The sequence below is a fragment of the Gossypium arboreum genome, chromosome 4 (genome assembly GCF_025698485.1).
Source record: "Gossypium arboreum isolate Shixiya-1 chromosome 4, ASM2569848v2, whole genome shotgun sequence".
NCBI classification, from domain to species: domain Eukaryota; kingdom Viridiplantae; phylum Streptophyta; class Magnoliopsida; order Malvales; family Malvaceae; genus Gossypium; species Gossypium arboreum.
Genome location: NC_069073.1, coordinates 54,197,465 through 54,215,467, shown reverse-complemented (window position 1 = coordinate 54,215,467; position 18,003 = coordinate 54,197,465). Strand labels below are relative to the sequence as shown.

At 38.3% G+C, this 18,003-nt stretch overlaps 1 protein-coding gene across 1 annotated transcript; it reads left to right on the top strand.

Annotated features, from left to right (window-relative positions):
* The first annotated feature begins 1,800 nt into the window (after positions 1-1,800).
* On the top strand, positions 1,801-17,775 carry LOC108465449 (pentatricopeptide repeat-containing protein At1g09900-like). Its single transcript, XM_053026760.1, has 3 exons — positions 1,801-2,984; positions 13,827-14,086; positions 17,264-17,775. The coding sequence occupies exons 1-3, from the start codon at positions 1,801-1,803 to the stop codon at positions 17,773-17,775; spliced, it is 1,956 nt and encodes a 651-aa protein (XP_052882720.1).
* The last annotated feature ends 228 nt before the right edge of the window (positions 17,776-18,003 follow it).

Below are 18,003 nucleotides of genomic sequence, written 5' to 3'. Positions count from 1 at the left end.
AATTAGCAAAGAAAACAGATTGGAAGAGTAACACTTACACTAGATTCGGTCAAAGAGTATTCGGCTCTAAAGATTTGAATGGCAACAATTACTTATTTGGCACCAAGGGAGAGAGGAAGAAGAATCGGCTAAACCTAAAAGTGGAACAAAGAAATCGGCACAAAGAAAATAAAAAGAAGAACAAGGATTTTTAGCTTTTAGAGAAATCGGCAGAAAGAAAAGGAAGAAAACAAAAAGGGTTTTTGGCTTTTAGGGAAGAGGGTTTCTGGCAATAAGGTGGGAAAAATATTTCGACATTAGCCTCATACCCTTGCATTCAGCACCTATTTATAACCCTTATAGCCGAACTCCTGAAGCCCAAGTTCCCATTTCGGCTCCACTTGCTCTCCACTTCTTGTCTTTTCATTTTTCTCCCTGATAACCCCTTAATCTTTTCCTCAGATTTCTCTCCTAAACACTTCCCTTGGAGTCCATTTCCATGCCACTTCTAACCTTCTAGAAGGCCAAAATTAAAATTCTAAAAACATTAAGCTAGGATTCGAACTTTGGACCTCCTTGCTATCTATTAACACCACCTCCCTACACTCTAAATGGCGTCACTTAGCCACTCCTCCACAAGGCTTTTTAATGTTATTTTCCCTTATCTTTATTTAAAAGCCCAACTACTTGCCATCCTTGATTCTTTTAATAATTAAATTATAATTTCTTCTACCCCTTAATTTGAACTCAAACTTGACCAAGACCTACCCTTGCATAATTAACACTTAATCGGAATTGGTAAGTACAAAAAAAAGAAAATTCAAGATTTTGGGATTTTTGGATTTCGGGATTTCTGAGGCGTTATATAATAAGTATCCATTGCCACGGATTGATGATCTGTTTGACCAACTGAAAGGGGCTACAATATTTTCAAAGATAGATTTGAGGTCAGGCTACTATCAGTTGCGAGTTAAAGATTCGGATGTGCCAAAGACTGCTTTTAGAACGAGGTACGGACACTATGAGCTTTTGGTTATGCCTTTCGGACTGACTAATGCACCTGCTGTTTTCATGGATTTGATGAATCAGATCTTTAGATCGTACCTGGACTGATTTGTGGTTGTGTTTATAGATGACATTTTGATCTACTCTCATGACGAAGCTGAACATGCCGAACATTTGAGACTTGTGTTGTAGACACTGCGAGATAAACAATTGTATGCAAAATTCAGTAAATTTGAGTTCTGGTTAAGGGTCTGTTTGTTTGGAAGTAAAACATTTTCTGGAAAGGCTTTTCAGGCTTTTCCTTATTTGTTTGGTTGAAAATATTTTCCCAAGGGAAAATCAATTACAAAACACGGGAAAAAGAACCCCTTAATTTTGAAAAATGTATTGCCGTTTCTAATTCGGTAAGACATTTTTAGGAAAATTAGAAGAACAACAATTTTCCTCTATTTTAGTTCCACCATTAGAAATGACCATTTCTTCTCTTCTCTTCTATTCCCCTTTCTTCTTTCTTCTTTGTTTCCACTACGAAAGGGTACCTACAAATATTTATTAAATGCAATTGTATCTCCCAAGTTCAAATTTTTTATTCAAACTTCCATGCCTTTTTGTTTATCTTCTGCAGTTTCTTATTCATGTAGAGTTTACAGAAAGTTTCGTGTTCTAGCTTGTTTTTCTACTTCATGTGCTCTAAATACAGCAGATTACTTCAAAGAAATCGATACCCATGTTTCCGACTATCCTGAATTACAACGGAGGATGCAGAGTTAGGCTATCTTAGGTGACTTTAGCAATGCTTTCTCTACTCTAAATTTGATGGAAAACATTGATGGGAAACCAATTGTGTATGATTGTAACGCTTTGATGTACTTTTATTTGAAGTCTAAGAACGCGTGTTGGCAAGAGTTGGTTGAAATGTATACCGGGATGAAGAGATTTGGTCCTCCACCAGTTGCATCCACTTTTAATACCCTTCTTAATGGAATGTTACTTCTTGGTGATCTAAAACATGCAATTTTTATTGTTGAAGAGATGTATAGAAATCATTTTGTGCCATCCTTTACTTCTTTATCAAAAATGTTGAAAATGGTTGTCAAAGTAGGGAATTTACTTGATGGTCTTCTTGTTTTTGAGCTCATGTTGAGGTATGATTATTACCCAACAGAACCAACTTTGAATAAATTTATTTTAATGCTTTGTGATGCTGGGATGGTTTCTGATACATGTTTTGTTTTCTCTGTTCTTTTGGGAAAGAGTTATGTTTATAGTGTATATTGTTACAATCCTATTCTATGGGCTTTATGCAAGATCGGTCAAAGTTATACTACTTTGCAATTGTTTTATTTGATGATGAAGAAAGAGTTTGTTCATAATGTGTGTTCTTATACTGGTTTGATTTATGGGTTCTATAGAGAAGGCCTGCAAGATAATGTTTTTCAATGGCTGGATTTCATGCAAAGTAGTGGTTGTATGCCTAATGTGATTACGTACATGATAATTGTTAAGTTTCCTTTTGATAATGGGAAGTTTAAGGAGGCTATAGACTTCGTCAATAAGATGGAAAAAGAAGGTTGTAACCCTGATCTGGTTACTTATAATGTCATTCTTCGTGAGCTTTGCCATAGAGATAGGCTAGATGACATTTCTGAGTTAATTCAGGTGATGGATCAAAAAGGTCTTTCTCCGGATTCATATTCATATGCTGCTTTGTGTGGAGGCCTGCTCAAAATAGGAAAAGTAGGGGATGCATGTAAACTATTGCTTGATATATTTTCCAATGGAACTACGGATGTTGCTGTCTATAATATTTACTTCCAATGTTTATGTCAAGAGAATAAATCAAGAGAAGCATTGTCTCAGTTGAAACGCATGATGAAAGTTGGCTTTAAGCCAAACAATGTGTCGTATAATACTATCTTGAGTGGTTTTTGTAAAGAAAAAAATATTAATGAGGCCATGGAGCTTTTGTACAATTTTGAGTGGGATGTGAATGGGCCTAATGCGATCACTGTGACATCCCTAAATTGACCCTAGTCGGAAAGTGGTTTCGGGACCACTAAACCGAGTCGTAATAATAATTAACCATCATAATTGATGCTCATTATATGCATATATGCATGTGTGAAAATTTCATGTTTGGATTTTGTTAATTGTAAGTGAATTTTATCAATTAGGACTTGTGTGAGAAAACTTAGAAATGTGATAGGCAAATGTTGAAGTGGCCTATTGATGCATGCTAGAAAATGTTGTCCTTGCATGTCAAATTACCCAATTTATTCTCTAGTGGCGGCCAAGATGGATGTGGATGGGCAAATATATATGTTTAATAGATATTAAATTAAGAAGTGGCATTAATTTAGATAAAATAATATTAGTTTCATAAAGTAAAGAAAACAAAGGTGAAGGAAGACTTACCTACCAACTTCTCCATTTTGCCGTGAATGAGCACGAGAAAAAAAAAAAAAAAAAATAGTAATACAAGAGAAATTAGAAGAGGAGTGTTCATCTTCTTCTCCATCTTGCCAAAGCCGAAAACCAAAGGAAGGAATTAGAGAGCTCTTCATTAAGCAAATTCGGCAACCCTTCTTCTAGTTGGAGGTAAGTCTTGAGATGTTGGCTTTAACTTCTTTGCATTGTGAGCTAATTGTCAAAGTGCATTTCGGCAATGTCATGAAAAATCAAACTTTCATGGTGGTTGGAACATCAAGCCGTGTATCAAGAGGTTAGGATAAGAGGTTGTTTCATGTTGTATTGAATAAGTAGAGGTCGATATAAGGTTAAAAATTTGTGAAATCTTAGTTAGGTAATGCTTGGTGCATTCGGCCATAGTTGATAGTGAAGCGGGTGATTTATTTCCTTTATGTTAAATGAATAAGTGTGAATGGGTGAAGTTTGGATTGGTTAAATGTTCATATAGGTTGTTTGATGAAAAGGGAAAAGAGAAGAATTAGATATCATCTTTGATGCTAGTGTCGCATAGGAAGATGTTGAACTTGAATAAGTAATATTCGCTAGCATGATAGGTACGAAATATTAAGTAGATGAGATAATTGATGGGGAAGTGGCTAATAGGGACTTTTAAATGAAATTATGCTAAGGCGAATGTATCAAATGCTAAGTGTGCTTATATGTGTATTCGCCAAGGAAGCATGATAGGAAGCTTCGATAGGTTTGAGAGATGAATGACCAAATGAACTATGGGTCATGTATGAATAAATTTTATGTATGTGTGTGATTGATTGGGAAGTAAATTTGTTTGATGTAGCTCAAGAGCTCAAAGGATCGAAGTTGGACAAGGGAAAGAAAAAGTAATTGAATAGCCGTTGAAGACGATGCGACAACATCCGAGGTAAGTCGTTAAGCATATATGTTTGATATTGCTTGAATGATTGGAAAATCTATGCAATTGTGTTTAATGGAATGCTAAATATGTATAAATGATATTGTATGTGTATGGAGTGATGACAATTGTTGAATGTAAAAGAAATAGTGAAATGTGTAGAAAGTTTGCTTTCAGCACTAAGTGTGCGGGCAATACGTGTGTATGGTGATTTAGATTGGCACTAAGCGTGCGTGTTGGAAATATATGGCACTAAGTGTGCGTGCTGGAAATATATGGCACTATGTGTGCGATTTACTATGGCACTATGTGTGCGATTCGCTATGGCACTATGTGTGCGAACATAATAAGCACTATGTGTGCCACATTCGGTTGTGGAAATAACTTGTGCATGAACGAGGTAAGTGATTGAGCTACTAACTAAATATCGAAATTGGGACGTGCACGGTGTATGCATAAAATTATCTAGCACGTTGTTGTTCCAACTTGAGGAAACGGATCCAAATCGATTGGGCTGACTTGGCGTTTGATTCGGTTGAAGGTCTTGGCATGAGATCGAACCAAAATTTAAGAAATTGTAGTATAGGTTGTTATGGTTGGAAACATCGATTTTGTATTATTTGTTTATTCACTTATGATTGTTATTGTTGGATGGTAGAGTAGGGCTTACGACTTCATCGAGTTATGTACTCATTTGGTGTGCTTATTTGTTGTTTATTTAGGTTCTTGATCCATTTTGCGTGCTCGGACTGTCATCGAAGTCATCACACCGTCTAGCGACTTTTTGGTATCTTCTTCTTAGATGGTTTAAGAAAACATTTCGGCATGTATAGGCTATTATGTTTTGTTTGAACTTGGTATGTAAAATTTTGAATAGCCATGCGAAAATGGCTTATAAATGTTTCGAGCATAATGTTATAATCATTTGGTATGTATATGCTCATTAAGAGGCATGGAAGTGTTTGGCAATGACCAGCCATTAGAATGGGTCATCATGCTTATATTTTGGACCATATATGAAAAAGGGGTGGTTGAATCATAGAAACTATGTGTTAGAGAAAGTCTATCCTAGAAAATGATGCAGGCAGCAACAGTGATGTGGATGTGAAAAATCACTAAAAATAGTAGGAATAGGATTAAATAGTGAATAAATTATGTAAATTAACCTTGATGAATCTATTTTCATATGGAGGAAACGAAACGGTTATATGAGTTGTATGTTAAGAGATATTTGGGTTTTAGTGAAACGGGGCCAGAACAGTTTCCGGATTCTCTGTTCCGACTTTGAAAATTCATTATAAATTAACCAGAAATAATTAGGAGTCATACCATATATGTATAAATTACTCTTTGAGTCTAGTTTCCATAGAAACAAACGGCACCAGTATTGAAGCCCTGCACAGGGAGTTATTTGAGTTGTAACGCATGAAGGTCAGTGTAGTCGGCCCCTGTAATATGGGAGACTTTAACTAATAAACTGTACTAATTGGATCGACCAAAAATTCTAGAAAAAAATATGTAGACGGAAATATGAGTCTAGTTTCAGAAAAAAATTACGAAACTGATTTTCGAGTTCTAAAACTCAAGTTATGATTTTTGAAGCGACTAGTACACAGATTGGCAGCTTGTCCGGAACTTTTCAATAAGTGGTTTGAAGTCATTAACACCTCGTGTTCGACTCCCATGACGGTCTCGGTTCGGGTGTTACAATTTTATTGGTATCGAGCTATGGTTTAGTCGGTTCTAGGACTACCATGGCACGATGAGCCTAGCTATACATGCCTTAATGTTAATGTTTAAATGTGTGATGACTTCGACGGTTAAAATGTTTTTTTGTTGTTTTGATTAGTAAATGGATCCCGATGTAGGGAGAACCTTGGCGGATGACGTTGAAAGTGTAGCGGCTGCTCTCGCACAAGGGACGCCGCTGTTGAACCTCACCATCTGCGAATAATCAAGGTGAGGGGCTAAACAAGCCTTCTTTACCATGATGAATGAGTGGGTCGCATAATATGCCCGATCCAATCCTACCGTCCAACAATTCGAATTTGAATAATCCACCCCAAGAGCCCGTAATGCCATCGCCATCGACCGTGAGGTGAGTAAGCCACCTGTAGATTTGATTAGGAAGCGCGGGCTGAAGAGTTCAGGCCGTAATTATCGATGATGCCGAAGGGCCGAAGTTCGCTTGACAACACCATTCGGTGTTTGATGAACTATCATGCACACCCGATGAATGTCTAAAGTGTGCTATATCCTTGTTGCGGGACTCACCTACTATTGGTGGAGGACCTTGATTTCCATAGTTCCAAACGAACGAGTTACTTGGGATTTCTTTCAAACAGAGTTTCAAAGAAATATATTAGTCAACAGTTCATCGATCAAAAGCGTAAGGAATTCTGGAACTCAAGCAAGGCCGCATGACAAGATCGAATCTGAACATGAGTTCGTAAGACTCGATCAGTATGCCCGGAGTGTGTGGCTGATGAGGTTGCTATGTGCAAGAGGTTTGAAGAAGGATTGAATGAAGATCTAAGACTACTAGTGGGTATTTTGGAGATAAAAGAATTCGTAACACTAGTTGAACGAGCACGCAAGGCGGAGGAACTTGGAAATGAGAAGAAGAAGGCTGAATTTGAAGCTAGAGACTATCGCAAAAGATCGACGGGTAAAGCTCCGTTCTCGGTGTAAAGAAGTTTAGGAGGACACCAATAGATCGAGGACGATTATGGGATTTCCATTAGACCACGACCATTGACGGACTCCGAGCTACTTGGTAGCTAGTGTGGGCAATAACCGTCAAGAGAAACTGAATGCCCCAATGTGGGAGAAGACACATAGGTGAATGTTGGGGTAAGTCTACCAATAAGGCTTGTTACGGATGCGGTTCAAGGACCACCTCATTAGAGATTGCACAGAGCTTGATGAGAAGAATAGGATGCAAGGTACGAGACCTAGTGGAATGATGACTAGAGGTAGACCACCAAGAATTTCAGGAGGTAGGGGTGGTAGTCGAGAGGGCTACTTGACACTACTGTTCGATCGAGACCAGCGCTCCTGCTAGAGCATATGCCATCCGCAAGACGAGAGGAGGCATCCTCCCCGACGTTATCACCGGTACTTTCACTCTTTTCGATACTAATGTGATTGCTTTGATTGACCCCGGTTCTACTCATTCTTATATATATGAAACCTTAGCATCCAAGAAGACTTTGCCTATTGAGTCTCATCGAGTTTGTAATTCGGTGTCAAACCCTTGGGTCATTACGTGCTTGTCAACAAAGTGTAAGAAAAGTCCCCTAGTGTTTCGAGGTTCTTGTTTTCCGGCGGACTTGATGCTTTTGCCGCTCGACGAATTCGACGTTATTCTTGGGTTGGATTGGTTGACCATGCACGATGCGGTTGTAAATTGCAAAGGCAAGACTATCGATCCGAGGTGCGCGAATAACGAGATAATTCGGGTTGAGTCTACGGACTTAAAGGGTTGCCACCGTAATATCGAATGTTGGCCCGTAAATATGTAAGAAAAGGGTGCGAAGTGTACCTTGCGTATGTGCTCGATGACAAGGAGTCGGAAAAGAAACCCGAATCTGTGCGCTGGTTTGTGAATACCGGATGTTTTCCTCAAGAATTGCCGGGTTTGCCACTGTTCGGAAATAGAGTTTGGCATCGAATTGGTACCGGTACCACTCCAATTTCGATAGCTCCGTATCATATGGCACCAACGAATTAAAGGAGTTGAAAGCTCGGTTGCAAGAATTGGTGGATAGAGGTTTTGCTACTTCGAGTTTTTCTCCTTGGGGTGCGCCGGTGTTGTTTGTGAAAAGAAGGATGGAACCATGAGGTCGTGCATCGACTATCGTCGACTTAATAAAGCGACGATAAAGAACAAATATCCGTTATCGCGTATCGATGATTTGTTTGATCAAGCGAAGGAGCCTCGGTGTTTTCAAAAATAGATCCGAGATCGGGCTATTATCGCCATAATTCGAGATTGGACGTACCCAAGACCGCCTTGAGCGAGATATGGTCACTACGAGTTCCTAGTGATGCCATTTGGGCTTACTAATGCCCTGCGGTATTTATGGATTTGATGAATCGGATTTTCGGACCATATCTGGATCGGTTCGTAGTTGTCTTCATTGATGACATTTTAGTCTATTCGCAAAATGAGACCGAACACCGAACACCGAGGATAGTGTTGCGAATTTTACGGATAAGCGGTTATATGCTAAGTTCAACAAGTGTGAGTTCGGTTGAGGAGGTTAGCTTCTTGGGTCATGTGATATCTGCGATCGGTATTCGAGTCGACCAACAAAATTTCGACCATAGTCGATTGGAAACCTCCAAGGAATGTTACCGAAGTTAGGAGCTTTTGGGACTTGCGGTTACTACCGACGGTTTGTAAAGGATTCTCGATGATAGCCACACCCATGACAAAACCGCTTCGTAAAGATGTCAAATTTGAATGGACGGAAAAGTGTCGTAAAAGTTTCGACCAATTGAAAACTCATTTGACGAAAGCTCCGGTTCTAGTACTGACCGAATCGGCAAAGAGTTTGTCGTCTATAGTGATGCCTCCCTACTTGGGTTAGGTTGCGTATTGATGCAAGAAGGTCGAGTTGTGGCCTGCGCGTCGAGACAATTAAAGCCACATGAGAAAAATTATCCAACCCATGATCTCGAATTGGTCGCCATCGATTCGCTTTAAAGATATGGCGACATTACTTATTTGGTGAGAAGTGCCATGTGTTCGGATCACAAAAGTCTCAAATATTTGATGACTCAAAGAGACTTAAATCTGCGACAAAGACGATGGCTCGAGTTGTTAAAAGAGTATGAGCTCGTCATTGATTATCACCCGAGAAAGGCTAATGTGGTTGCGGATGCCTTAAGCCGGAAATCACTGTTTGCTTTACGAGCGATGAATGTACACTTGTCAATCCTACCCTACAATGTGTTAGTAGCTGAATTAAAGGCCAAACCATTGTTGGCTCATCAAATTCGGGAAGCTCAGAAAGTTGATGAGGAGTTGCTTGCAAAACGGGCTGAGTGTGTTCTGAACAAGGAATCAGAGTTCAAATTGATGATGACGATTGTTTGAGGTTCAGAAGTCATCTGTGTGTTCCAAAGAATTTGGAACTTATTTCGATAATTCTAAATGAAGCCCATTGTAGCCGAATGATAATCCACCCGGGGAGTACGAAGATGTACAACGATTTGAAACGTCGGTTTTGGTGGCATGGTATGAAACGAGACATCTCTGATTTTGTTTCGAAATGTTTAATATGTCAACAAGTGAAAGCGGAACATCAAGTGCCATCGGGATTACTTCAGCCGATCACGATACCCGAGTGGAAATGGGATCGAGTCACAATGGACTTTGTATCCGGACTGCCATTGTCAGCAAGTAAGAAGGATGCGATTTGGGTTGTTGTAGATAGATTGACTAAGTCGGCTCACTTTGTCCCCGACGCACGGATTTTCAATGGACAAACTAGCCGAATTATACGCTTCTTAGATTGTGAGACTACACGGGTGCCTATTTCCATCGTGTCGATAGAGATCCGAGATTTACCTCGCGATTTTGGAAGAAGTTGCAAGAGGCTTTGGGTACCAGTGCGCATTTTAGCACTTTTCATCCCCAAACCGATGGTCAATCCGAACGGATAATTCAAATCTGGAGGATATGTTGAGATGTTGCATCCTTGAGTTTAGTGGTTCATGGGAAAGATATTTGCCTTTGATTGAATTCGCCACAACAATAGCTTTCAATCAAGTATTAAGATGGCGCCTTACGAGGCTTTATACGGTCGTAAATGCCGTACCCCATTATTCTGGACTGAACTTAGTGAAGGTAAATTCTTCGGGGTTGATTTGGTTAAGGATACCGAGCAAAAAGTTTGAGTGATTCGTGAAAGTTTGAAAGCTGCTTCGGATCGCCAAAAGTCATATGCGGATTTGAAAAGAAAAGATATTGAATATCAAGTTGGAGACAAGGTCTTTCTCAAAGTTTCACCTTGGAAGAAGGTGCCTAGATTTGGTCGTAAGGGCAAATTGAGTCCGAGGTTCATCGGGCCATATGAAGTGTCCGAACGAGTTGGGCCAGTTGCATATCGATTAATTTTGCCCCCTGAGCTCGAAAAGATTCACAACGTTTTTCATGTCTCGATGCTTCGACGATATAGGTCTGATCCATCGCACGTAATTGCTCCATCTGAGATTGAGATTCAGCCTAATTTGAGCTATGAAGAGGAACCGGTTTGCATTATGAAGCGTGAAGTAAAAGAATTGCGCAATAGGAAAATCCCGTTAGTGAAGGTGTTGTGGCATAAACACGGAATGGAAGAAGCCACTTGGGAACTTGAAGACTCTATGAAAGAGCGATACCGAGCCTATTTACCGGTAAGATTTTTCGGGACGAAAATTTCTTAAGTGGGGAGAGTTGTGACATCCCTAAATTGACCTTAGTCGGAAAATGGTTTGGGACCACTAAACCGAGTCGTAATAATAATTAACCATCATAATTGATGCTCATTATATGCATATATGCATGTGTGAAAATTTCATGTTTGGATTTTGTTAATTGTAAGTGAATTTTATCAATTAGGACTTGTGTGAGAAAACTTAGAAATGTGATAGGCAAATGTTGAAGTGGCCTATTGATGCATGCTAGAAAATGTTGTCCTTGCATGTCAAATTACCCAATTTATTCTCTAGTGGCCGCCAAGATGGATGTGGATGGGCAAATATATATGTTTAATAGATATTAAATTAAGAAGTGGCATTAATTTAGATAAAATAATATTAGTTTCATAAAGTAAAGAAAACAAAGGTGAAGGAAGACTTACCTACCAGCTTCTCCATTTTGCCGTGAATGAGCAAAGAAAACAAAAAAAAAAAAATAGTAATACAAGAGAAATTAGAAGAGGAGTGTTCATCTTCTTCTCCATCTTGCCAAAGCCGAAAACCAAAGGAAGGAATTAGAGAGCTCTTCATTAAGCAAATTCGCAACCCTTCTTCTAGTTGGAGGTAAGTCTTGAGATGTTGGCTTTAACTTCTTTGCATTGTGAGCTAATTGTCAAAGTGCATTTCGGCAATGTCATGAAAAATCAAACTTTCATGGTGGTTGGAACATCAAGCCGTGTATCAAGAGGTTAGGATAAGAGGTTGTTTCATGTTGTATTGAATAAGTAGAGGTCGATATAAGGTTAAAATTTGTGAAATCTTAGTTAGGTAATGCTTGGTGCATTCGGCCATAGTTGATAGTGAAGCGGGTGATTTATTTCCTTTATGTTAAATGAATAAGTGTGAATGGGTGAAGTTTGGATTGGTTAAATGTTCATATAGGTTGTTTGATGAAAAGGAAAGAGAAGAATTAGATATCATCTTTGATGCTAGTGTCGATAGGAGGATGTTGAACTTGAATAAGTAATATTCGGCTAGCATGATAGGTACGAAATATTAAGTAGATGAGATAATTGATGGGGAAGTGGCTAATAGGGACTTTTAAATGAAATTATGCTAAGGCGAATGTATCAAATGCTAAGTGTGCTTATATGTGTATTCGCCAAGGAAGCATGATAGGAAGCTTCGATAGGTTTGAGAGATGAATGACCAAATGAACTATGGGTCATGTATGAATAAATTTTATGTATGTGTGTGATTGATTGGGAAGTAAATTTGTTTGATGTAGCTCAAGAGCTCAAAGGATCAAGTTGGACAAGGGAAAGAAAAAGTAATTGAATAGCCGTTGAAGACGATGCGACAACATCCGAGGTAAGTCGTTAAGCATATATGTTTGATATTGCTTGAATGATTGGAAAATCTATGCAATTGTGTTTAATGGAATGCTATATATGTATAAATGATATTGTATGTGTATGGAGTGATGACAATTGTTGAATGTAAAAGAAATAGTGAAATGTGTAGAAAGTTTGCTTTCGGCACTAAGTGTCTTGGGCAATACGTGTGTATGGTGATTTAGATTGGCACTAAGCGTGCGTGCTGGAAATATATGGCACTAAGTGTGCGTGCTGGAAATATATGGCACTATGTGTGCGATTTACTATGGCACTATGTGTGCGATTTACTATGGCACTATGTGTGCGATTCGCTATGGCACTATGTGTGCGAACATAATAAGCACTATGTGTGCCACATTCGGTTGTGGAAATAACTTGTGCATGAACGAGGTAAGTGATTGAGCTACTAACTAAATATCGAAATTGGGACTGCACGGTGTTTGCATAAAATTATCTAGCACGTTGTTGTTCCAACTTGAGGAAACGGATCCAAATCGATTGGGCTGACTTGGCGTTTGATTCGGTTGAAGGTCTTGGCATGAGATCGAACCAAAAATTTAAGAAATTGTAGTATAGGTTGTTATGGTTGGAAACATCGATTTTGTATTATTTGTTTATTCACTTATGATTGTTATTGTTGGATGGTAGAGTAGGGCTTACGACTTCATCGAGTTATGTACTCATTTGGTGTGCTTATTTGTTGTTTATTTAGGTTCTTGATCCATTTTGCGTGCTCGGACTGTCATCGAAGTCATCACACCGTCTAGCGACTTTTTGGTATCTTCTTCTTAGATGGTTTAAGAAAACATTTCGGCATGTATAGGCTATTATGTTTTGTTTGAACTTGGTATGTAAAATTTTGAATAGCCATGCGAAAATGGCTTATAAATGTTTCGAGCATAATGTTATAATCATTTGGTATGTATATGCTCATTAAGAGGCATGGAAGTGTTTGGCAATGACCAGCTATTAGAATGGGTCATCATGCTTATATTTTGGACCATATATGAAAAAGGGGTGGTTGAATCATAGAAACTATGTGTTAGAGAAAGTCTATCCTAGAAAATGATGCAGGCAGCAACAGTGACGTGGATGTGAAAAATCACTAAAAATAGTAGGAATAGGATTAAATAGTAAATAAATTATGTAAATGAACCTTGATGAATCTATTTTCATATGGAGGAAACAAAACGGTTATATGAGTTGTATGTTAAGAGATATTTGGGTTTTAGTGAAACGGGGCCAGAACGGTTTCTGGATTCCCTGTTCCGAATTTGAAAATTCATTATAAATTAACCAGAAATAATTAGGAGTCATACCATATATGTATAAATTCCTCTTTGAGTCTAGTTTCCATAGAAACAAACGGCACCAGTATTGAAGCCCTGCACAGGGAGTTATTTGAGTTGTAACGCATGAAGGTCAGTGTAGTCGGCCCCTGTAATATGGGAGACTTTAACTAATAAACTGTACTAATTGGCTCGACCAAAAATTCTAGAAAAAAATCTGTAGACGGAAATATGAGTCTAGCTTCAGAAAAAAATTACGAAACTGATTTTTGAGTTCTAAAACTCAAGTTATGATTTTTGAAGCGACTAGTACACAGATTGGCAGCTTGTCTGGAACTTTTCAATAAGTGGTTTGAAGTCTGTTAACACCTCGTGTTCGACTCCGGCGACGGTCTCGGTTCGGGGTGTTACAATCACTTTCAATGCAATTTTGTCTACTGCATGCAGGCTAGGAAACTCTGCAATAATCCAAAGGATCTTGTATCATATGAGGTATGAAGACATGAAGCTTAATATTTTCAGTTTGACTTGTTTGGTTCGATATCTTTGCAGTAGAGGAAAATTTTCAGAGTGTTTGAAGTTAGTGGAGTCCATGATGTATAATAGTCCTACTCCAATTGTAGTCACCTTAAATATACTGCTTCATAACCTTTGCAAGAACCGGTTGTGTGACAGCCCAAAATAGACCCTAGCCGGAATGTGGTTTCGGGACCACTAAACCGAGTCATAAAAATAATTAATTGTTATATTCCATGCTTACTATGTGTGTGCATGCATATGTGGAAATTTCATTCTCTAATTTTACCCATTTGTATGAGAAAGTATTAAATAGGGATCAAAGTGAAACATGGTGAAATATGATAGGCTAATTTTAAATGGCTTGTTAGTACATGTTAACAAAAGGTGGAGTTGCATGTCAAATAATCCCTTCCTAAGGAGGAGTGGCGGCCATGACAAGGTTATGGGCAAGGAACATGTTTCCAACATGTTTTGCTAGTGGTGTATGTAGGAAGTCATAAAATAAAGACTAGCATTAAAAAAAAAATTGTTCATCCATTCTAAACACTTTGGCGAATGTCCTAAAGAAAGAAAAGAAAATTTGTTCATCCTTTCTCATCTTCTTGGCGAAAATACTAAGGGAAAAGGGGAGGATTTTTGCTTCATGCTTGGGTTGGAAGAGACCTAGAAGGAGATTTGGCTAAGTTTGCATCAAGATTAAGGTATGTATGAGGTTGTGTTGGGAGTTTCATGCATGGTTTGGTTGCTAATTTGATGTGCATGTTAGCCATGGCTCAAATCCTTGTTATGCCATGGAAATGGTATTTGGCCAAAGTTGTTATGGTGATAAAGCCATTGCATGCTAAGTGTGAAGCTTGATGATGATGCATGCAATGATGGATTGTCTACCCTTGAGTAAGATTTTGAGTTTTCTTTTTGTGTTTAACCATGATTGAAGTTGAATGGAGCATGATTGTCATATTCGGCTATGATGCATTCATGAGCATGGTTCATGCTTCTTGCATGTTAGTTAAAATTTGTATTTTTGGATGGCTATGGACACCTTGAAATTCGGCCATGCTCATATTGTATATATATGTTTGCACATGATGTTTTGGCTATGAAGTAAGTGATGAATATATTGGTTTAAAGAAGAAGATGTGGAAGAATGCTTGTGAAATTGCAAGCACAATTAGTCCTAGCACACATATAAGTGCTTGATGCTATATTATAAGTTTTAATACAATGTGCAAAGCATTAACTAGTAAAATGCATGCTGTTTTTGTGAGGTATTATGCAAAATTGGCCTCAACATGTACATGAATATTCGGCCTTGGGTAGCCTATTGAAGGCCTTAGCTTTTCCTTGATGCTCAAATAAATTGTATTGAATTGCTTGATGTAGTATAAAATGTGCATGACCATTGTGTATTCAAGCTAAAGAGTGGCCATATGACCATTTAAACTCCTTGTCATATTCGCCATAAGCAAGCACAATGAGGTTTTAATAAATTGAATTTGTTTGAATTAGCTCAAGAGCTAAGAGGGCCACAATTGGACAAGGGAAGGAAAAGGTGATCGAATAGCCGAAAAAGCCGCTCGACAACATCCGAGGTAAGTCCTCAAGAAGTGACCTTACTTGAATTATGTGAGATGAAGTATGGATGTGTATGATTATTGATTTATGTGTGTATGAGAAATTGAATGATACCGGGCTAAGTCCCAAGGCGAATATGCTTGTGAATATATGTGCGTTTGAGCCTTAGTAACGAAAATGAAATATGTATGTCCAATGATTATTGATGTATGTGTACATGAGAAATTGAATGATATCCGGCTAAGCCCGAAGACAATTATGCTGGAAATTATATCCGGTTAAGACCAAGGCAATTGTGCTAGTGGCTATATCCGGGCTAAGACCAAGGCATTCGTGCGAGTTATTCTATCCAGGCTAAGACCAAGGCATTTGTGCACGTGATTATATCGGTTATATTCGAAGAATCTTGGGCTGGAGGTGAGTGTTGGCTGCTATAATGAATTCAATTAGTACACTCGAAAAGCCCAAAGGATAAGGTACGTTATATGTGCATTGAAAGTCGACATGTTTGAGCAACATTCGCTCAATCGACTAATGAATTTCAGTTATTGAATTGATTGATACTTTGTGAAAGTATATAATGATGAAGTGTGAAGTAAGAATGTGTATTAATGAAATGATGCATTTGGCTATGTGAATGTATTGCTGTAATTAGAGTTGATTATATTCCTTAAGACTTACTAAGCATAAAAAAATGCTTACCCGTTACTTTGGCTCTCTGTTTTATAGATTTCGCTCGATAGCAATCGGATTCGGGATCAATAAAGTCGAAGTCATCCACACTATCCACGCCTCTATTTTGGTATAAATTTTGGTTGAACTTTGAAATGGCATGTATAGGACTACCCTTGTTGGTTGAATATGTTGTGATGTATATATATACGGCCATGCGAAAATGGCTCGTAAAAGTGAAGTATCGACTTAGACTAATTGTGGGTTGTATGTATATATTTGGTGTCATGATGTGGATATGGCTTGGAAATGGGAATGTTGGTCATATGATCAGCCATTGGCATGGTTAAAATGATCATATATGAACCTATGTATGGCAAGACTAGTTGGTTCATGGAGACTACCAAATAGGTAAGACCTACCTTAAAACAGATGCTGCCAGCTGCAGTGACGTGAATGTGAAAAATCACCAAAATTCGTAGTAATGGAATTAAATAGTGAATAAGCTATGTAAATGAACCTTGATGAGTCTATTTTCATATGGAAGAAACGAAATGGTCATAGGAGTTACATGTTAAGAGATATTAAAGCTATTGTGAGACAGGGCCAGAACGGTTTCTGGGTTCCCTGTCGCAACTTTAAAAATTTACTATAAATTATCCAAAAATAATTAGGAGACATAACTTATATGTACAGATTCCATTTTAAGTCTAGTTTCATTAGAAACAAACGGCACCAGCATTAAAGCCCTGTAAAGAGAGATATTCAAGTTAGACCGCGCGAAGGTCAGAGCAGTCGATCCCTGTAACATGGGTGACTTTAACTAATAAACTGTACCAATTGGCCCGACAAAAAATTCTAGAAATAAATCCATGGATGGATATATGAGTATAAATTCAGGGAAAATTTACGAAACCAGTTTCCGAGTTTTGAAACTCGAGATATGATTTTTAAGGCGACAGTGACGCAGATTTCCAGCCTGACTGGAAATGTCAAATGGATGGGCAAAACAAGTGAACTTGGCTTGTTAACCCCTCGTGTCCGACACCGGCGATGGTCTCGGGTTCGGGGTGTTACAGGTTGTGGAACTGCATACCGGATTTTCCAGAATTTAAGAAACACCAAGTGCCTTCCTGATGTGACTTCATACAACATTCTCATCCATGCTTCTATAAGAGAGCACAATCACCTTCTGGTTGGTCAACTGTTAGGGGAAATGAAGAGACAGGGACTAAAACCAGATGTTTTTACCTATGGTTCATTAATTAGTGGCCTGTGTAAAGAAGGGAAGATATCAGCTGCTCTCCAACTGTGGAATCAAATGCTAGAGAGGGGCCTTATTCCTAGTGTTGTAATTTTCAATTCCCTATTACATGCAATATTTCAGAGAGGCAAGTTTTGGGATATCCTCTTGTTACGTAAAGCCATGGTAGTGCAGGGCTTTCAAACTGGTGAGGTAACTCTAGGGATCCTTAGCCAAGAAATTTCAAATGGTTCAATGAAGAGATTTCCTAAAGTCGCTAAAGTTCTAGATTGGGTGATAAGTAATGAGTTTCAGAAAGAAACAGATCAAAAGACAATAGCTGGCTGATTTATTTAGTTTTTGAAGATTCTTTTCATATGATTGCTTGAAGCAAATTATGGCTCACTTGTCTTTTCTAAGAACATTTATGAAGATTCAAGCCTGAATCAGGTATGAAAAGTTCTTAATCAATGGCCAAAAGAAGATACTTTTTATTGAATCTATGTGTTGATGTTTTTCCACCAGAGAAAAGACACGTAAATCATTAATATTGAGAATCAACCTCACATGTTTTCT

Coding starts and splice junctions, on each gene's coding strand:
- LOC108465449 (XM_053026760.1), top strand. CDS start 1,801: ATGGAAAACATTGATGGGAAACCAATTGTGTATGATTGTAACGCTTTG. Junction 2,985..13,826: donor TGGGATGTGAATGGGCCTAA/TGCGATCACTGT, acceptor GGTTCGGGGTGT/TACAATCACTTTCAATGCAA. Junction 14,087..17,263: donor CCTTTGCAAGAACCGGTTGT/GTGACAGCCCAA, acceptor GGGGTGTTACAG/GTTGTGGAACTGCATACCGG.